The sequence below is a fragment of the Petromyzon marinus genome, chromosome 72, assembly GCF_048934315.1.
Source record: "Petromyzon marinus isolate PM22_M1 ecotype Great Lakes invasive population chromosome 72, UKy_Petmar_22M1.pri1.0, whole genome shotgun sequence".
In the NCBI taxonomy this organism is placed as follows: domain Eukaryota; kingdom Metazoa; phylum Chordata; class Hyperoartia; order Petromyzontiformes; family Petromyzontidae; genus Petromyzon; species Petromyzon marinus.
In genome coordinates this window covers 2,393,951-2,417,228 of record NC_133738.1, presented here as the reverse complement: position 1 = coordinate 2,417,228, position 23,278 = coordinate 2,393,951, and the positions used below count along the sequence as shown (strand labels likewise).

Here is a 23,278-nt window from a genome sequence, read left to right as displayed (position 1 = left end):
CAAATTCACCTCTCTTCATTGACTTAACTCTTCCCCCATGAATGTGACACTAATGCTACAATCCACAAACTCACCTCTCTTCATTGACTTAACTCACCCCCCCCCCCCCCATGAATGTGACACTAATGGTACAATCCACAAACTCACCTCTCTTCATTGACTTAACTCCCCTCCTTCCCCATGAATGTGACACTAATGGTACAATCCACAAACTCACCTCTCTTCATTGACTTAAGTCACCCCCCCCCCCCATGAATGTGACACTAATGGTACAATCCACAAACTCACCTCTCTTCATTGACTTAACTCCTCCCCCCCCCCCCCCATGAATGTGACACTAATTGTACAATCCACAAACTAACATCTCTTCATTGACTTAACTCCCCCAGCCCCATCAATGTGACACTAATGGTACAATCCATAAACTCACCTCTCTTCATTGACTTAACTCCTCCCCCTCCCCCCCCATGAATGTGACACTAATGGTACAATCCACAAACTCACCTCTCTTCATTGACTTAACTCCTCCTCCTCCCCCCCACATGAATGTGACACTAATGGTACAATCCACAAACTCACCTCTCTTCATTGACTTAACTCCCCCCCCCCCATCAATGTGACACTAATGGTACAATCCACAAACTCACCTCTCTTCATTGACTTAACTCCTCCCCCCCCCCCCCATCAATGTGACACTAATGGTACAATCCACAAACTCACCTCTCTTCATTGACTTAACTCCTCCCCCTCCCCCCCCCCCATGAATGTGACACTAATGGTACAATCCACAACCTCACCTCTCTTCATTCACTTAACTCCCCCCCCCATCAATGTGACACTAATGGTACAATCCACAAACTCACCTCTCTTCATTAACTTAACTCACCCCCCATGAATGTGACACTAATGGTGCAATCCACAAACTCACCTCTCTTCATTGACTTAAATCCTCCCCCCCTCCCCATAAATGTGACACTAATGGTACAATGCACAAACTCACCTCTCTTCATTGACTTAACTCCTCGCCCCCCCCCCCCCCCCCATGAATGTGACACTAATGGTACAATCCACAAACTAACCTCTCTTCATTGACTTAACTCCCCCCCCCCCCCATCAATGTGACACTAATGGTACAATCCACAAACTCACCTCTCTTCATTGACTTAACTCCTCCCCCCCCCCCCCCCATCAATGTGACACTAATAGTACAATGCACAAACTCACCTCTCTTCATTGACTTAACTCCTCCCCCTCCCCCCCCCATGAATGTGACACTAATGGTACAATCCACAACCTCACCTCTCTTCATTCACTTAACTCCCCCCCCCATCAATGTGACACTAATGGTACAATCCACAAACTCACCTCTCTTCATTAACTTAACTCACCCCCCATGAATGTGACACTAATGGTGCAATCCACAAACTCTCCTCTCTTCATTGACTTAAATCCTCCCCCTCCCCCCCCATGAATGTGACACTAATGGTACAATCCACAAACTCACCTCTCTTCATTGACTTAAATCTTCCCCCCCCCCATGAATGTGACACTAATGGTACAATCCACAAACTCACCTCTCTACATTGACTTAACGCCCCCTCCCCATAAATGTGACACTAATGGTACAATCCACAAACTCACCTCTCTTCATTGACTTAACTCCTCGCCCCCCCCCCCATGAATGTGACACTAATGGTACAATCCACAAACTCACCTCTCTTCATTGACTTAACTCCTCGCCCCCCCCCCCCATCAATGTGACACTAATGGTACAATCCACAAACTAACCTCTCTTCATTGACTTAACTCCCCCCCCCCCCCCATCAATGTGACACTAATGGTACAATCCACAAACTCACCTCTCTTCATTGACTTAACTCCTCCCCCTCCCCCCCCCATCAATGTGACACTAATGGTACAATCCACAACCTCACCTCTCTTCATTCACTTAACTCCCCCCCCCCATCAATGTGACACTAATGGTACAATCCACAAACTCACCTCTCTTCATTAACTTAACTCACCCCCCATGAATGTGACACTTATGGTGCAATCCACAAATTCACCTCTCTTCATTGACTTAACTCTTCCCCCATGAATGTGACACTAATGCTACAATCCACAAACTCACCTCTCTTCATTGACTTAACTCACCCCCCCCCCCCCCCATGAATGTGACACTAATGGTACAATCCACAAACTCACCTCTCTTCATTAACTTAACTCACCCCCCATGAATGTGACACTAATGGTACAATCCACAAACTCACCTCTCTTCATTAACCTAACTCACCCCCATCAATGTGACAATAATGGTACAATCCACAAACTCACCTCTCTTCATTGACTTAACTCACCCCCCATGAATGTGACACTAATGGTACAATCCACAAATTCACCTCTCTTCATTGACTTAACTCTTCCCCCATGAATGTGACACTAATGGTACAATCCACAAACTCATCTCTCTTCATTGACTTAACTCCCCCCCCATGATTGTGACACTAATGGTACAATCCACAAACTCATCTCTCTTCATTGACTTAACTCACCCCCCCCCCCCCCATCAATGTGACACTAATGGTACAATCCACAAGCTCGCCTCTCTTCATTGACTTAACTCCTCCCCCTTTCCCCCCCATGAATGTGACACTAATGGTACAATCCACAAACTCACCTCTCTTCATTGACTTAACTCCTCCCCCTTTCCCCCCCCCCCCATCAATGTGACACTAATGGTACAATCCACAAACTCACCTTTCTTAATTGACTTAACTCCTCCCCCATGAATGTGACACTAATGGTACAATCCACAAACTCACCTCTCTTCATTGACTTAACTCTCCCCCTCCCCCCCCCCATCAATGTGACACTAATGGTACAAACCACAAACTCACCTCTCTTCATTGACTTAACTCCTCCCCCTCCCCCCCCCATCAATGTGACACTAATGGTACAATCCACAAACTCACCTCTCTTCATTGACTTAACTCACCCCCTTCATCCCTGTGACACTAATGGTACAATCTACAAACTCAGCTCTCTTCATTAACTTAACTCACCCCCCCCCCCCCCCATGAATGTGACACTAATGGTACAATCCACAACACACATCTCTTCGTTGACTTAACTTCTTCCCCTCCCCCCCCCATGAATGTGACACTAATGGTACAATCCACAAACTCACCTCTCTTCATTGACTTAACTCCTCCCCCCCCCCCATGAATGTGACACTAATGGTACAATCCACAAACTCACCTCTCTTCATTGACTTAACTCCTCCCCCCCCCCCCCATCAATGTGACACTAATCGTACAATCCACAAACTCACCTCTTCATTGACTTAACTCCCCCCCATCAATGTGACACTAATGGTACAATCCACAAACTCACCTCGCTTCATTCACTTAACTCCTCCCCCCCTATGAATGTGACACTAATGGTACAATCCACAAACTCACCTCTCTTCAATAACTTAACTCACCCTCCCCCATGAATGTGACACTAATGGTACAATCCACAAACTCACCTCTCTTCATTGACTTAACTCCTCCCCCTTCCCCCCTCCCATGAATGTGACACTAATGGTACAATCCACAAACTCACCTCTCTTCATTGACTTAACTCACCCCCCCATGAATGTGACACTAATGGTACAATCCACAAACTCACCTCTCTTCATTGACTTAACTCCTCCCCCCTATCAATGTGACACTAATGGTACAATCCACAAACTCACCTCTCTTCATTGACTTAACTCACCCCCCATGAATATGACACTAATGGTACAATCCACAAACTCACCTCTCTTCATTAACTTAACTCACCCCCCATGAATGTGACACTAATGGTACAATCTACAAACTCACCTCTCTTCATTGACTTAACTCACCCCCCATTAATGTGACACTAATGGTACAATCCACAAACTCACCTCTCTTCATTGACTTAACTCACCCCCCATGAATGTGACACTAATGGTACAATCCACAAACTCACCTCTCTTCATTAACTTAACTCACCCCCCATGAATGTGACACTAATGGTACAATCCACAAACTCACCTCTCTTCATTGACTTAACTCCTCCCCCTGCCCCCCATGAATGTGACACTAATGGTACAATCCACAAACTCACCTCTCTTCATTAACTTAACTCCTCCCCCATCAATGTGACACTAATGGTACAATCCACAAACTCACCTCTCTTCATTAACTTAACTCCTCCCCCCTCATGAATGTGACACTAATGGTACAATCCATAATCTCACCTATCTTCATTGACTTAACTCCCCCCCCATCAATGTGACACTAATGGTACAATCCACAAACTCACCTCTCTTCATTGACTTAACTCCTCCCCCCTCCCCATGAATGTGACACTAATGGTACAATCCACAAACTTACCTCTCTTCATAAACTTAACTCCTCCCCCCATCAATGTGACACTAATGGTACAACCCACAAACTCACCTCTCTTCATTGACTTAACTCCTTCCCCCCCCCCCCCCATGAATGTGACATTAATGGTACAATCCACAAACTCACCTCTCTTCATTGACTTAACTCCTCCCCCTCCCCCCATCAATGTGACACTAATGGTACAATCCACAAACTCACCTCTCTTCATTGACTTAACTCCTCCCCCTGCCCCCCATGAATGTGACACCAATGGTACAATCCACAAACTCACCTCTCTTCATTAACTTAACTCCTCCCCCATCAATGTGACACTAATGGTACAATCCACAAACTCACCTCTCTTCATTAACTTAACTCCTCCCCCCCCCATGAATGTGACACTAATGGTACAATCCACAAACTCACCTATCCTCATTGACTTAACTCCTCCCCCTCCGCCCTCCCCCCTCCAATCAGCGTTGGGCTGTACCAACGAGAACGACGACGGTGGGGGTGGCGATCTGCCGGGCTCGCGCGACGGACCGGCCTCCTCGTCGTCCTCCTCTTTCCAGGGCTCGTCGCAGAAGTCGAAGCGGATGCGCACCTCGTTCAAGCACCACCAGCTGCGCACTATGAAGTCCTACTTCGCCCTCAACCACAACCCCGACGCCAAGGACCTGAAGCAGCTCGCCCAGAAGACGGGGCTCACCAAACGCGTCCTGCAGGTGAGAACTCCCGTTTCAGCGGTGACGGTGGTGACGGTGTTGGTGACGGTGATGATGATGATAATGATGACGATGGTGATGATGATGAGCAATCATCCTGACGATGCTGATCACCGTCCTGACGATGATGCCGATGATCGTCGCCACTTCGGCGATGATGATGATGATGATGACGACGATGACCCCGATGATGATGCCGATGATCGTCGCCACTTCGGCGATGATGATGATGATGATGAGCAATCATCCTGACGATGATCTCGATGATCGTCATCCTCACACTCATGGTATGGTGGCGGTGAGTGTGGTGGTGGTGGTGGTGGTGATGGCAGTGATGGTGAGCGTGGTAATGGTGGTGGTGTTGGTAATGGTGGTGGTGGTGGTGGTGAGCGTGGTGGTGATGGTGGTGATGGTAGTGGTGCTGAGCATGGTGGTGATGGCAGGGCCGACGGAAGGAAGATTCCCTATCGGCTTCTCCCTCCTCGTGGCGCTCGTAACCACCATGGTGGCCAAAGAGGAACCTTCCGGACGCACGGACGGAGAGAGGGGACGGACGGACAGGGGACGGACAGAGAGGGGAGGGAATGTTGTCTACGGCGTCCCCTGCTACAAATCCCAATCCTGGCGGAAGCCGAGGAGACGGGAGGACCCGAAAGCTCCCTCCCGGGGTTCACCTGGGGAAACGGGAAAAGCAGTAAAAAGGGCACGGCGAGTTGGCCTGGAAGGCGTCGCCGCTGAGGAGAGGCTGCCGCTCCTCTGTCGGGAGCTGGAACGGTACCGCCTGGATCTCTGTGGCGTTCAGGAGGTCCGGTGGAGTGGTTTTGGTTTGTGTGGGTGTAGAGGAGAGGCTGCCACTCCTCTGTCAGGAGCTGGACCGGTACCGCCTGGATCTCTGTGGCGTTCAGGAGGTCCGGTGGAGTGACTTTGGTTTGTGTGGGTGTAGAGGAGAGGCTGCCACTCCTCTGTCGGGAGCTGGAACGATACCGCCTGGATCTCTGTGGCGTTCAGGAGGTCCGGTGGAGTGACTTTGGTTTGTGTGGGTGTAGAGGAGAGGCTGCCACTCCTCTGTCGGGAGCTGGAACGATACCGCCTGGATCTCTGTGGCGTTCAGGAGGTCCGGTGGAGTAGCTTTGGTGTGTGTGGGTGTAGAGGAGAGGCTGCCAATCGCCCGTCGGGAGCTGGAACGGTACCGCCTGGAACCTCTGCGGGATTCAGGAGGTCCGTGGAGTGGTTTTGGTTTGTGTGTGTGTAGAGGAGAGGCTGCCACTCCTCTGTCGGGAGCTGGACCGGTACCGCCTGGATCTCTGTGGCGTTCAGGAGGTCCGGTGGAGTGGTTTTGGTGTGTGTAGAGGAGAGGAGAGGCTGCCACTTCTCTGTCGGGAGCTGGACCGGTACCGCCTGGATCTCTGTGGCGTTCAGGAGGTCCGGTGGAGTGACTTTGGTTTGTGTGGGTGTAGAGGAGAGGCTGCCACTCCTCTGTCGGGAGCTGGACCGGTACCGCCTGGAACCTCTGTGGAGTTCAGGAGGTCTGGTGGAGTGGTTTTGGTTCGTGTAGAGGAGAGGAGAGGCTGCCACTTTTCTGTCGGGAGCTGGACCGGTACCGCCTGGATCTCTGTGGCGTTCAGGAGGTCCGGTGGAGTGGTTTTGGTGTGTGTAGAGGAGAGGAGAGGCTGCCACTTCTCTGTCGGGAGCTGGACCGGTACCGCCTGGATCTCTGTGGCGTTCAGGAGGTCCGGTGGAGTGACTTTGGTTTGTGTGGGTGTAGAGGAGAGGCTGCCACTCCTCTGTCGGGAGCTGGACCGGTACCGCCTGGATCTCTGTGGCGTTCAGGAGGTCCGGTGGAGTGGTTTTGGTGTGTGTAGAGGAGAGGAGAGGCTGCCACTTCTCTGTCGGGAGCTGGACCGGTACCGCCTGGATCTCTGTGGCGTTCAGGAGGTCCGGTGGAGTGACTTTGGTTTGTGTGGGTGTAGAGGAGAGGCTGCCACTCCTCTGTCGGGAGCTGGAACGATACCGCCTGGATCTCTGTGGCGTTCAGGAGGTCCGGTGGAGTAGCTCTGGTGTGTGTGGGTGTAGAGGAGAGGCTGCCACTCCTCTGTCGGGAGCTGGAACGATACCGCCTGGATCTCTGTGGCGTTCAGGAGGTCCGGTGGAGTAGCTCTGGTGTGTGTGGGTGTAGAGGAGAGGCTGCCAATCGCCCGTCGGGAGCTGGAACGGTACCGCCTGGAACCTCTGCGGGATTCAGGAGGTCCGGTGGAGTGGTTTTGGTTTGTGTGTGTGTAGAGGAGAGGCTGCCGCTCCTCTGTCGGGAGCTGGACCGGTACCGCCTGGATCTCTGCGGCATTCAGGAGGTCCGGTGGAGTGGCTCTGGTTTATGTAGAGGAGAGGCTGCCGCTCCTCTGTCGGGAGCTGGACCGGTACCGCCTGGAACCTCTGTGGAGTTCAGGAGGTCCGGTGGAGTAGCTCTGGTTTGTGTAGAGGAGAGGCTGCCACTCCTCTGTCGGGAGCTGTACCGGTACCGCCTGGATCTCTGTGGCGTTCAGGAGGTCCGGTGGAGTGGTTTTGGTTTGTGTGGGTGTAGAGGAGAGGCTGCCACTCCTCTGTCGGGAGCTGGAACGGTACCACCTGGATCTCTGCGGCATTCGGGAGGTCCGGTGGACTGCTGGGTGATTGGTGGTTGTTTGTTGGTTTATTGGTGGTTTATTGGGGTTTATTCCCGGTTTATGTTTGATAGTTTATGTTTTGTGGGTGATTGGTAGTTTATTAGTGATTTATTGGTGGTTTATTGGCGGTTTCCGTTTGATGATATATGTTTGGTAGTGTATTGGTGCTTTATTGGTGGTTTATTGGCAGTTTATGTTTGATGGTTTGTGTTTGATGGTTTATGTTTGATGGTTTATGATTGGTGGTTTATGTTTGATGGTTTATGTTTGATGGTTTATGTTTGATGGTTTATGATTGATGGTTTATGTTTGATGGTTTATGATTGATGGTTTATGTTTGATGGTTTATGATTGATGGTTTATGTTTGATGGTTTATGATTGATGGTTTATGATTGATGGTTTATGTTTTTGATGGTTTGTGTTTGATGGTTTATGTTTGATGGTTCATGTTTGATGGTTTATGTTTGATGGTTTATGTTTGATGGTTTATGATTGATGGTTTATGTTTGATGGTTTATGTTTGATGGTTTATGTTGATGGTTTGTGTTTGATGGTTTGTGTTTGATGGTTTATGATTGATGGTTTATGTTTGATGGTTTATGTTTGATGGTTTGTGTTTGATGGTTTATGTTGATGGTTTGTGTTTGATGGTTTGTGTTTGATGGTTTATGATTGATGGTTTATGTTTGATGGTTTATGATTGATGGTTTATGTTTGATGGTTTGTGTTTGATGGTTTATGATCATGGTTTGTGTTTGATGGTTTGTGTTTGATGGTTTATGATTGATGGTTTATGGTTGATGGTTTATGTTTGATGGTTTATGATTGATGGTTTATGTTTGATGGTTTATGATTGTTGGTTTATGTTTGATGGTTTATGATTGATGGTTTATGATTGATGGTTTATGATTGATGGTTTGTGATTGATGGTTTATGTTTGATGGTTTATGTTTGATGGTTTATGTTTGATGGTTTATGTTTGATGGTTTATGTTTGATGGTTTATGATTGATGGTTTGTGTTTGATGGTTTATGTTTGATGGTTTATGATTGATGGTTTATGATTGATGGTTTATGATTGATGGTTTATGTTTGATGGTTTATGATTGATGGTTTATGATTGATGGTTTGTGTTTGATGGTTTATGATCATGGTTTGTGTTTGATGGTTTGTGTTTGATGGTTTATGATTGATGGTTTATGTTTGATGGTTTATGTTTGATGGTTTATGATTGATGGTTTATGTTTGATGGTTTATGATTGATGGTTTATGTTTGATGGTTTATGATTGATGGTTTATGATTGATGGTTTATGATTGATGGTTTGTGATTGATGGTTTATGTTTGATGGTTTATGTTTGATGGTTTATGTTTGATGGTTTATGTTTGATGGTTTATGTTTGATGGTTTATGTTTGATGGTTTATGATTGATGGTTTGTGTTTGATGGTTTATGTTTGATGGTTTATGATTGATGGTTTATGATTGATGGTTTATGATTGATGGTTTATGTTTGATGGTTTATGATTGATGGTTTATGATTGATGGTTTATGATTGATGGTTTATGTTTGATGGTTTATGTTTGATGGTTTATGTTTGATGGTTTATGTTTGATGGTTTATGTTTGATGGTTTGTGTTTGATGGTTTATGTTTGATGGTTTATGATTGATGGTTTGTGTTTGATGGTTTATGTTTGATGGTTTGTGTTTGATGGTTTATGTTTGATGGTTTATGTTTGATGGTTTATGTTTGATGGTTGATGTTTGATGGTTTATGTTTGATGGTTTATGTTTGATGGTTTGTGTTTGATGGTTTGTTTGATGGTTTATGATTGATGGTTTATGTTTGATGGTTTATGTTTGATGGTTTATGTTTTATGGTTTATGTTTGATGGTTTATGTTTGATGGTTTATGTTTGATGGTGGTTTATGATTGATGGTTTATGTTTGATGGTTTATGATTGATGGTTTATGTTTGATGGTTTATGTTTGATGGTTTATGTTTGATGTTTGATGGTTCATGTTTGATGGTTTATGTTTGATGGTTTATGTTTGATGGTTTATGTTTGATGGTTTATGTTTGATGGTTTATGATTGATGGTTTATGTTTGATGGTTTATGTTTGATGGTTTATGTTTGATGGTTTATGTTTGATGGTTTATGTTTGATGGTTTATGATTGATGGTTTATGTTTGATGGTTTATGTTTGATGGTTTATGATTGATGGTTTATGATTGATGGTTAATGTTTGATGGTTTATGTTTGATGGTTTAAGATTGATGGTTTATGTTTGATGGTTTATGTTTGATGGTTTATGTTTGATGGTTTATGTTTGATGGTTTATGTTTGATGGTTTATGTTTGATGGTTTATGTTGATGGTTTGTGTTTGATGGTTTGTGTTTGATGGTTTATGATTGATGGTTTATGTTTGATGGTTTATGTTTGATGGTTTGTGTTTGATGGTTTATGTTGATGGTTTGTGTTTGATGGTTTGTGTTTGATGGTTTATGATTGATGGTTTATGTTTGATGGTTTATGATTGATGGTTTATGTTTGATGGTTTGTGTTTGATGGTTTATGATCATGGTTTGTGTTTGATGGTTTGTGTTTGATGGTTTATGATTGATGGTTTATGGTTGATGGTTTATGTTTGATGGTTTATGATTGATGGTTTATGTTTGATGGTTTATGATTGTTGGTTTATGTTTGATGGTTTATGATTGATGGTTTATGATTGATGGTTTATGATTGATGGTTTGTGATTGATGGTTTATGTTTGATGGTTTATGTTTGATGGTTTATGTTTGATGGTTTATGTTTGATGGTTTATGTTTGATGGTTTATGATTGATGGTTTGTGTTTGATGGTTTATGTTTGATGGTTTATGATTGATGGTTTATGATTGATGGTTTATGATTGATGGTTTATGTTTGATGGTTTATGATTGATGGTTTATGATTGATGGTTTGTGTTTGATGGTTTATGATCATGGTTTGTGTTTGATGGTTTGTGTTTGATGGTTTATGATTGATGGTTTATGTTTGATGGTTTATGTTTGATGGTTTATGATTGATGGTTTATGTTTGATGGTTTATGATTGATGGTTTATGTTTGATGGTTTATGATTGATGGTTTATGATTGATGGTTTATGATTGATGGTTTGTGATTGATGGTTTATGTTTGATGGTTTATGTTTGATGGTTTATGTTTGATGGTTTATGTTTGATGGTTTATGTTTGATGGTTTATGTTTGATGGTTTATGATTGATGGTTTGTGTTTGATGGTTTATGTTTGATGGTTTATGATTGATGGTTTATGATTGATGGTTTATGATTGATGGTTTATGTTTGATGGTTTATGATTGATGGTTTATGATTGATGGTTTATGATTGATGGTTTATGTTTGATGGTTTATGTTTGATGGTTTATGTTTGATGGTTTATGTTTGATGGTTTATGTTTGATGGTTTGTGTTTGATGGTTTATGTTTGATGGTTTATGATTGATGGTTTGTGTTTGATGGTTTATGTTTGATGGTTTGTGTTTGATGGTTTATGTTTGATGGTTTATGTTTGATGGTTTATGTTTGATGGTTGATGTTTGATGGTTTATGTTTGATGGTTTATGTTTGATGGTTTGTGTTTGATGGTTTGTTTGATGGTTTATGATTGATGGTTTATGTTTGATGGTTTATGTTTGATGGTTTATGTTTTATGGTTTATGTTTGATGGTTTATGTTTGATGGTTTATGTTTGATGGTGGTTTATGATTGATGGTTTATGTTTGATGGTTTATGATTGATGGTTTATGTTTGATGGTTTATGTTTGATGGTTTATGTTTGATGTTTGATGGTTCATGTTTGATGGTTTATGTTTGATGGTTTATGTTTGATGGTTTATGTTTGATGGTTTATGTTTGATGGTTTATGATTGATGGTTTATGTTTGATGGTTTATGTTTGATGGTTTATGTTTGATGGTTTATGTTTGATGGTTTATGTTTGATGGTTTATGATTGATGGTTTATGTTTGATGGTTTATGTTTGATGGTTTATGATTGATGGTTTATGATTGATGGTTAATGTTTGATGGTTTATGTTTGATGGTTTAAGATTGATGGTTTATGTTTGATGGTTTATGTTTGATGGTTTATGTTTGATGGTTTATGTTTGATGGTTTATGTTTGATGGTTTATGTTTGATGATGGTTTATGTTTGATGGTTTATGTTTGATGGTTTATGATTGATGGTTTATGTTTGATGGTTTATGTTTGATGGTTTATGTTTGATGGTTTATGATTGATGGTTTATGTTTGATGGTTTATGTTTGATGGTTTATGATTGATGGTTTATGATTGATGGTTTGTGTTTGATGGTTTATGTTTGATGGTTTGTGTTTGATGGTTTATGTTTGATGGTTTATGTTAGATGGTTTATGTTTGATGGTTGATGTTTGATGGTTTATGTTTGATGGTTTATGTTTGATGGTTTGTGTTTGATGGTTTGTTTGATGGTTTATGATTGATGGTTTATGTTTGATGGTTTATGTTTGATGGTTTATGTTTGATGGTTTATGTTTGATGGTTTATGTTTGATGGTGGTTTATGATTGATGGTTTATGTTTGATGGTTTATGTTTGATGGTTTATGATTGATGGTTTATGTTTGATGGTTTATGTTTGATGGTTTATGTTTGATGGTTTATGATTGATGGTTTATGTTTGATGGTTTATGTTTGATGGTTTATGTTTGATGGTTTATGATTGATGGTTTATGTTTGATGGTTTATGATTGATGGTTTATGTTTAATGGTTTATGTTTGATGGTTTATGTTTGATGGTTTATGATTGATGGTTTATGTTTGATGGTTTGTGTTTGATGGTTTATGATTGATGGTTTATGTTTGATGGTTTATGTTTGATGGTTCATGTTTGATGGTTTATGATTGATGGTTTATGTTTGATGGTTTATGTTTGATAGTTTATGTTTGATGGTTTATGTTTGATGGTTCATGTTTGATGGTTTATGATTGATGGTTTATGTTTGATGGTTTATGTTTGATGGTTTATGATTGATGGTTTATGTTTGATGGTTTATGTTTGATGGTTCATGTTTGATGGTTTATGATTGATGGTTTATGTTTGATGGTTTATGTTTGATGGTTGATGTTTGATGGTTTATGTTTGATGGTTTATGTTTGATGGTTTGTGTTTGATGGTTTGTTTGATGGTTTATGATTGATGGTTTATGTTTGATGGTTTATGTTTGATGGTTTATGTTTTATGGTTTATGTTTGATGGTTTATGTTTGATGGTTTATGATTGATGGTTTATGATTGATGGTTTGTGTTTGATGGTTTATGTTTGATGGTTTGTGTTTGATGGTTTATGTTTGATGGTTTATGTTAGATGGTTTATGTTTGATGGTTGATGTTTGATGGTTTATGTTTGATGGTTTATGTTTGATGGTTTGTGTTTGATGGTTTGTTTGATGGTTTATGATTGATGGTTTATGTTTGATGGTTTATGTTTGATGGTTTATGTTTGATGGTTTATGTTTGATGGTTTATGTTTGATGGTGGTTTATGATTGATGGTTTATGTTTGATGGTTTATGTTTGATGGTTTATGATTGATGGTTTATGTTTGATGGTTTATGTTTGATGGTTTATGTTTGATGGTTTATGATTGATGGTTTATGTTTGATGGTTTATGTTTGATGGTTTATGTTTGATGGTTTATGATTGATGGTTTATGTTTGATGGTTTATGATTGATGGTTTATGTTTAATGGTTTATGTTTGATGGTTTATGTTTGATGGTTTATGATTGATGGTTTATGTTTGATGGTTTGTGTTTGATGGTTTATGATTGATGGTTTATGTTTGATGGTTTATGTTTGATGGTTTATGTTTGATGGTTTATGTTTGATGGTTCATGTTTGATGGTTTATGATTGATGGTTTATGTTTGATGGTTTATGTTTGATGGTTTATGATTGATGGTTTATGTTTGATGGTTTATGTTTGATGGTTCATGTTTGATGGTTTATGATTGATGGTTTATGCTTGATGGTTTATGTTTGATGGTTTATGTTTGATAGTTTATGTTTGATGGTTTATGTTTGATGGTTCATGTTTGATGGTTTATGATTGATGGTTTATGTTTGATGGTTTATGTTTGATGGTTTATGATTGATGGTTTATGTTTGATGGTTTATGTTTGATGGTTCATGTTTGATGGTTTATGATTGATGGTTTATGTTTGATGGTTTATGTTTGATAGTTTATGTTTGATGGTTTATGTTTGATGGTTCATGTTTGATGGTTTATGATTGATGGTTTATGTTTGATGGTTTATGTTTGATGGTTTATGATTGATGGTTTATGTTTGATGGTTTATGTTTGATGGTTCATGTTTGATGGTTTATGATTGATGGTTTATGTTTGATGGTTTATGTTTGATGGTTGATGTTTGATGGTTTATGTTTGATGGTTTATGTTTGATGGTTTGTGTTTGATGGTTTGTTTGATGGTTTATGATTGATGGTTTATGTTTGATGGTTTATGTTTGATGGTTTATGTTTTATGGTTTATGTTTGATGGTTTATGTTTGATGGTTTATGTTTGATGGTGGTTTATGATTGATGGTTTATGTTTGATGGTTTATGATTGATGGTTTATGATTGATGGTTTATGTTTGATGGTTTATGTTTGATGTTTGATGGTTCATGTTTGATGGTTTATGTTTGATGGTTTATGTTTGATGGTTTATGTTTGATGGTTTATGTTTGATGGTTTATGATTGATGGTTTATGTTTGATGGTTTATGTTTGATGGTTTATGTTTGATGGTTTATGTTTGATGGTTTATGTTTGATGGTTTATGATTGATGGTTTATGTTTGATGGTCTATGTTTGATGGTTTATGATTGATGGTTAATGTTTGATGGTTTATGTTTGATGGTTTAAGATTGATGGTTTATGTTTGATGGTTTATGTTTGATGGTTTATGTTTGATGGTTTATGTTTGATGGTTTATGTTTGATGGTTTATGTTTGATGATGGTTTATGTTTGATGGTTTATGTTTGATGGTTTATGATTGATGGTTTATGTTTGATGGTTTATGTTTGATGGTTTATGTTTGATGGTTTATGATTGATGGTTTATGTTTGATGGTTTATGTTTGATGGTTTATGTTTGATAGTTTATGTTTGATGGTTTATGATTGATGGTTTATGATTGATGGTTTGTGTTTGATGGTTTATGTTTGATGGTTTGTGTTTGATGGTTTATGTTTGATGGTTTATGTTAGATGGTTTATGTTTGATGGTTGATGTTTGATGGTTTATGTTTGATGGTTTATGTTTGATGGTTTGTGTTTGATGGTTTGTTTGATGGTTTATGATTGATGGTTTATGTTTGATGGTTTATGTTTGATGGTTTATGTTTGATGGTTTATGTTTGATGGTTTATGTTTGATGGTGGTTTATGATTGATGGTTTATGTTTGATGGTTTATGTTTGATGGTTTATGATTGATGGTTTATGTTTGATGGTTTATGTTTGATGGTTTATGTTTGATGGTTTATGATTGATGGTTTATGTTTGATGGTTTATGTTTGATGGTTTATGTTTGATGGTTTATGATTGATGGTTTATGTTTGATGGTTTATGATTGATGGTTTATGTTTAATGGTTTATGTTTGATGGTTTATGTTTGATGGTTTATGATTGATGGTTTATGTTTGATGGTTTGTGTTTGATGGTTTATGATTGATGGTTTATGTTTGATGGTTTATGTTTGATGGTTTATGTTTGATGGTTTATGTTTGATGGTTCATGTTTGATGGTTTATGATTGATGGTTTATGTTTGATGGTTTATGTTTGATGGTTTATGATTGATGGTTTATGATTGATGGTTAATGTTTGATGGTTTATGTTTGATGGTTTAAGATTGATGGTTTATGTTTGATGGTTTATGTTTGATGGTTTATGTTTGATGGTTTATGTTTGATGGTTTATGTTTGATGGTTTATGTTTGATGATGGTTTATGTTTGATGGTTTATGTTTGATGGTTTATGATTGATGGTTTATGTTTGATGGTTTATGTTTGATGGTTTATGTTTGATGGTTTATGATTGATGGTTTATGTTTGATGGTTTATGTTTGATGGTTTATGTTTGATGGTTTATGATTGATGGTTTATGTTTGATGGTTTATGTTTGATGGTTTATGATTGATGGTTTATGTTTGATGGTTTATGTTTGATGGTTCATGTTTGATGGTTCATGATTGATGGTTTATGCTTGATGGTTTATGTTTGATGGTTTATGTTTGATAGTTTATGTTTGATGGTTTATGTTTGATGGTTCATGTTTGATGGTTTATGATTGATGGTTTATGTTTGATGGTTTATGTTTGATGGTTTATGATTGATGGTTTATGTTTGATGGTTTATGTTTGATGGTTCATGTTTGATGGTTTATGATTGATGGTTTATGTTTGATGGTTTATGTTTGATGGTTTATGTTTGATAGTTTATGTTTGATGGTTTATGTTTGATGGTTTATGTTTGATGGTTAATGTTTGATGGTTTATGTTTGATGGTTTATGTTTGATGGTTTATGTTTGATGGTTTATGTTTGATGGTTTATGTTTGATGGTTTATGATTGATGGTTTATGTTTGATGGTTTATGTTTGATGGTTTATGTTTGATGGTTCATGTTTGATGGTTTATGATTGATGGTTTATGTTTGATGGTTTATGTTTCATGGTTTATGATTGAAGGTTTATGATTGATGGTTTATGTGTTGGTTTGTTTGTGGGTGGGGGGTGTAGAGGAGATAGTGAGGGGGAAGAAGAAGAAGGGGGGGGGGGGTGCAGGGAGTAGTGGTGTTTCCTGATTGATTTTAATGATTTATGTTTTAATGATTTATGTTTTAATGATTTATGTTTAATGATTTATGTTTAATGACTTGATGTTTAATGATTTATGTTTAATGCTTTAATGTTTCCAATGTTTATGTTTGATGGTTTTTGATTGATGGTTTATGTTTGATGGTTTATGTTTGATGGTTTATGATTGATGGTTTATGATTGATGGTTAATGTTTGATGGTTTATGTTTGATGGTTTATGTTTGATGGTTGATGTTTGATGGTTTATGTTTGATGGTTTATGATTGATGGTTTATGATTGATGGTTTACGTTTGATGGTTTATGTTTGATGGTTTATGTTTGATGGTTTATGATTGATGGTTCATGATTGATGGTTTGTGATTGATGGTTTATGTTTGATGGTTTATGTTTGATGGTTTATGTTTGATGGTTTATGATTGATGGTTTATGATTGATGGTTTATGTTTGATGGTTTATGTTTGATGGTTGATGTTTGATGGTTTATGTTTGATGGTTTATGATTGATGGTTAATGATTGATGGTTTATGATTGATGGTTTATGTTTGATGCTTTGTGTTTGATGGTTTGTGATTGATGGTTTGTGTTTGATGGTTTATGATTGATGGTTTATGATTGATGGTTTATGTTTGATGGTTTATGTTTAATGGTTTATGTTTGATGGTTTATGTTTGATGGTTCATGTTTGATGGTTTATGATTGATGGTTTATGTTTGATGGTTTATGTTTGATGGTTTATGTTTGATAGTTTATGTTTGATGGTTTATGTTTGATGGTTTATGTTTGATGGTTAATGTTTGATGGTTTATGTTTGATGGTTTATGTTTGATGGTTTATGTTTGATGGTTTATGTTTGATGGTTTATGTTTGATGGTTTATGATTGATGGTTTATGTTTGATGGTTTATGTTTGATGGTTTATGTTTGATGGTTCATGTTTGATGGTTTATGATTGATGGTTTATGTTTGATGGTTTATGATTGATGGTTTATGATTGATGGTTTATGATTGATGGTTAATGTTTGATGGTTTATGTTTGATGGTTTAAGATTGATGGTTTATGTTTGATGGTTTATGTTTGATGGTTTATGTTTGATGGTTTATGTTTGATGGTTTATGTTTGATGGTTTATGTTTGATGATGGTTTATGTTTGATGGTTTATGTTTGATGGTTTATGATTGATGGTTTATGTTTGATGGTTTATGTTTGATGGTTTATGTTTGATGGTTTATGATTGATGGTTTATGTTTGATGGTTTATGTTTGATGGTTTGTGTTTGATGGTTTATGTTTGATGGTTTGTGTTTGATGGTTTATGTTTGATGGTTTATGTTAGATGGTTTATGTTTGATGGTTGATGTTTGATGGTTTATGTTTGATGGTTTATGTTTGATGGTTTGTGTTTGATGGTTTGTTTGATGGTTTATGATTGATGGTTTATGTTTGATGGTTTATGTTTGATGGTTTATGTTTGATGGTTTATGTTTGATGGTTTATGTTTGATGGTGGTTTATGATTGATGGTTTATGTTTGATGGTTTATGTTTGATGGTTTATGATTGATGGTTTATGTTTGATGGTTTATGTTTGATGGTTTATGTTTGATGGTTTATGATTGATGGTTTATGTTTGATGGTTTATGTTTGATGGTTTATGTTTGATGGTTTATGATTGATGGTTTATGTTTGATGGTTTATGATTGATGGTTTATGTTTAATGGTTTATGTTTGATGGTTTATGTTTGATGGTTTATGATTGATGGTTTATGTTTGATGGTTTGTGTTTGATGGTTTATGATTGATGGTTTATGTTTGATGGTTTATGTTTGATGGTTTATGTTTGATGGTTTATGTTTGATGGTTCATGTTTGATGGTTTATGATTGATGGTTTATGTTTGATGGTTTATGTTTGATGGTTTATGATTGATGGTTTATGATTGATGGTTAATGTTTGATGGTTTATGTTTGATGGTTTAAGATTGATGGTTTATGTTTGATGGTTTATGTTTGATGGTTTATGTTTGATGGTTTATGTTTGATGGTTTATGTTTGATGGTTTATGTTTGATGATGGTTTATGTTTGATGGTTTATGTTTGATGGTTTATGATTGATGGTTTATGTTTGATGGTTTATGTTTGATGGTTTATGTTTGATGGTTTATGATTGATGGTTTATGTTTGATGGTTTATGTTTGATGGTTTATGTTTGATGGTTTATGATTGATGGTTTATGTTTGATGGTTTATGTTTGATGGTTTATGATTGATGGTTTATGTTTGATGGTTTATGTTTGATGGTTCATGTTTGATGGTTCATGATTGATGGTTTATGCTTGATGGTTTATGTTTGATGGTTTATGTTTGATAGTTTATGTTTGATGGTTTATGTTTGATGGTTCATGTTTGATGGTTTATGATTGATGGTTTATGTTTGATGGTTTATGTTTGATGGTTTATGATTGATGGTTTATGTTTGATGGTTTATGTTTGATGGTTCATGTTTGATGGTTTATGATTGATGGTTTATGTTTGATGGTTTATGTTTGATGGTTTATGTTTGATAGTTTATGTTTGATGGTTTATGTTTGATGGTTTATGTTTGATGGTTAATGTTTGATGGTTTATGTTTGATGGTTTATGTTTGATGGTTTATGTTTGATGGTTTATGTTTGATGGTTTATGTTTGATGGTTTATGATTGATGGTTTATGTTTGATGGTTTATGTTTGATGGTTTATGTTTGATGGTTCATGTTTGATGGTTTATGATTGATGGTTTATGTTTGATGGTTTATGTTTCATGGTTTATGATTGAAGGTTTATGATTGATGGTTTATGTTTGATGGTTTATGTTTGATGGTTTATGATTGATGGTTTATGTTTGATGGTTTATGTTTGATGGTTTATGTTTGATGGTTTATGTTTGATGGTTTTTGATTGATGGTTTATGTTTGATGGTTTATGTTTGATGGTTTATGATTGATGGTTTATGATTGATGGTTAATGTTTGATGGTTTATGTTTGATGGTTTATGTTTGATGGTTGATGTTTGATGGTTTATGTTTGATGGTTTATGATTGATGGTTTATGATTGATGGTTTACGTTTGATGGTTTATGTTTGATGGTTTATGTTTGATGGTTTATGATTGATGGTTCATGATTGATGGTTTGTGATTGATGGTTTATGTTTGATGGTTTATGTTTGATGGTTTATGTTTGATGGTTTATGATTGATGGTTTATGATTGATGGTTTATGTTTGATGGTTTATGTTTGATGGTTGATGTTTGATGGTTTATGATTGGTGGTTTATGATTGATGGTTAATGTTTGATGGTTTATGTTTGATGGTTTATGATTGATGGTTTATGTTTGATGGTTTATGTTTGATGGTTTATGTTTGATGGTTTATGTTTGATGGTTTATGTTTGATGGTTTATGTTTGATGGTGGTTTATGATTGATGGTTTATGTTTGATGGTTTATGTTTGATGGTTTATGATTGATGGTTTATGTTTGATGGTTTATGTTTGATGGTTTATGTTTGATGGTTTATGATTGATGGTTTATGTTTGATGGTTTATGTTTGATGGTTTATGTTTGATGGTTTATGTTTGATGGTTTTTGATTGATGGTTTATGTTTGATCGTTTATGTTTGATGGTTAATGATTGATGGTTTATGATTGATGGTTAATGTTTGATGGTTTATGTTTGATGGTTTATGTTTGATGGTTGATGTTTGATGGTTTATGTTTGATGGTTTATGATTGATGGTTTATGATTGATGGTTTATGTTTGATGGTTTATGTTTGATGGTTTATGATTGATGGTTCATGATTGATGGTTTGTGATTGATGGTTTATGTTTGATGGTTTATGTTTGATGGTTTATGTTTGATGGTTTATGATTGATGGTTTATGATTGATGGTTTATGTTTGATGGTTTATGTTTGATGGTTTATGTTTGATGGTTTATGTTTGATGGTTTATGATTGATGGTTAATGATTGATGGTTTATGATTGATGGTTTATGTTTGATGCTTTGTGTTTGATGGTTTGTGATTGATGGTTTGTGTTTGATGGTTTATGATTGATGGTTTATGATTGATGGTTTATGATTGATGGTTTATGTTTGATGGTTTATGTTTAATGGTTTATGTTTGATGGTTTATGTTTGATGGTTTATGTTTGATGGTTTATGTTTGATGGTTTATGTTTGATGGTTTATGTTTGATGGTTTATGTTTGATGGTTTATGTTTGATGGTTTATGTTTGATGGTTTATGTTTGATGGTTTATGTTTGATGGTTTGTGTTTGATGGTTTATGTTTGATGGTTTATGTTTGATGGTTTGTGTTTGATGGTTTATGTTTGATGGTTTATGTTTGATGGTTTATGTTTGATGGTTTATGTTTGATGGTTTATGTTAGATGGTTTATGTTTGATGGTTGATGTTTGATGGTTTATGTTTGATGGTTTATGTTTGATGGTTTGTGTTTGATGGTTTGTTTGATGGTTTATGTTTGATGGTTTATGTTTGATGGTTTATGTTTGATGGTGGTTTATGATTGATGGTTTATGTTTGATGGTTTATGTTTGATGGTTTATGATTGATGGTTTATGTTTGATGGTTTATGTTTGATGGTTTATGTTTGATGGTTTATGATTGATGGTTTATGTTTGATGGTTTATGTTTGATGGTTTATGTTTGATGGTTTATGATTGATGGTTTATGTTTGATGGTTTATGATTGATGGTTTATGTTTAATGGTTTATGTTTGATGGTTTATGTTTGATGGTTTATGATTGATGGTTTATGTTTGATGGTTTGTGTTTGATGGTTTATGATTGATGGTTTATGTTTGATGGTTTATGTTTGATGGTTTATGTTTGATGGTTTATGTTTGATGGTTCATGTTTGATGGTTTATGATTGATGGTTTATGTTTGATGGTTTATGTTTGATGGTTTATGATTGATGGTTTATGATTGATGGTTAATGTTTGATGGTTTATGTTTGATGGTTTAAGATTGATGGTTTATGTTTGATGGTTTATGTTTGATGGTTTATGTTTGATGGTTTATGTTTGATGGTTTATGTTTGATGGTTTATGTTTGATGATGGTTTATGTTTGATGGTTTATGTTTGATGGTTTATGATTGATGGTTTATGTTTGATGGTTTATGTTTGATGGTTTATGTTTGATGGTTTATGATTGATGGTTTATGTTTGATGGTTTATGTTTGATGGTTTATGTTTGATGGTTTATGATTGATGGTTTATGTTTGATGGTTTATGTTTGATGGTTTATGATTGATGGTTTATGTTTGATGGTTTATGTTTGATGGTTCATGTTTGATGGTTCATGATTGATGGTTTATGCTTGATGGTTTATGTTTGATGGTTTATGTTTGATAGTTTATGTTTGATGGTTTATGTTTGATGGTTCATGTTTGATGGTTTATGATTGATGGTTTATGTTTGATGGTTTATGTTTGATGGTTTATGATTGATGGTTTATGTTGATGGTTTATGTTTGATGGTTCATGTTTGATGGTTTATGATTGATGGTTTATGTTTGATGGTTTATGTTTGATGGTTTATGTTTGATAGTTTATGTTTGATGGTTTATGTTTGATGGTTTATGTTTGATGGTTAATGTTTGATGGTTTATGTTTGATGGTTTATGTTTGATGGTTTATGTTTGATGGTTTATGTTTGATGGTTTATGTTTGATGGTTTATGATTGATGGTTTATGTTTGATGGTTTATGTTTGATGGTTTATGTTTGATGGTTCATGTTTGATGGTTTATGATTGATGGTTTATGTTTGATGGTTTATGTTTCATGGTTTATGATTGAAGGTTTATGATTGATGGTTTATGTTTGATGGTTTATGTTTGATGGTTTATGATTGATGGTTTATGTTTGATGGTTTATGTTTGATGGTTTATGTTTGATGGTTTATGTTTGATGGTTTTTGATTGATGGTTTATGTTTGATGGTTTATGTTTGATGGTTTATGATTGATGGTTTATGATTGATGGTTAATGTTTGATGGTTTATGTTTGATGGTTTATGTTTGATGGTTGATGTTTGATGGTTTATGTTTGATGGTTTATGATTGATGGTTTATGATTGATGGTTTACGTTTGATGGTTTATGTTTGATGGTTTATGTTTGATGGTTTATGATTGATGGTTCATGATTGATGGTTTGTGATTGATGGTTTATGTTTGATGGTTTATGTTTGATGGTTTATGTTTGATGGTTTATGATTGATGGTTTATGATTGATGGTTTATGTTTGATGGTTTATGTTTGATGGTTGATGTTTGATGGTTTATGATTGGTGGTTTATGATTGATGGTTAATGTTTGATGGTTTATGTTTGATGGTTTATGATTGATGGTTTATGTTTGATGGTTTATGTTTGATGGTTTATGTTTGATGGTTTATGTTTGATGGTTTATGTTTGATGGTTTATGTTTGATGGTGGTTTATGATTGATGGTTTATGTTTGATGGTTTATGTTTGATGGTTTATGATTGATGGTTTATGTTTGATGGTTTATGTTTGATGGTTTATG

General features: G+C 36.9%; 1 protein-coding gene across 1 annotated transcript in view; it reads left to right on the top strand.

Annotated features, from left to right (window-relative positions):
• The window catches only part of LOC116937217 (uncharacterized), a 91,992-nt gene that overhangs the window by 21,518 nt on the left and 47,196 nt on the right, over nt 1–23,278 (top strand). Inside the window, exon 2 of the mRNA XM_076055743.1 lies at nt 4,878–5,125. Coding sequence (XP_075911858.1) covers nt 4,878–5,125 — 248 coding nt within the window. The remainder of the gene's footprint in view (nt 1–4,877; nt 5,126–23,278) is intronic.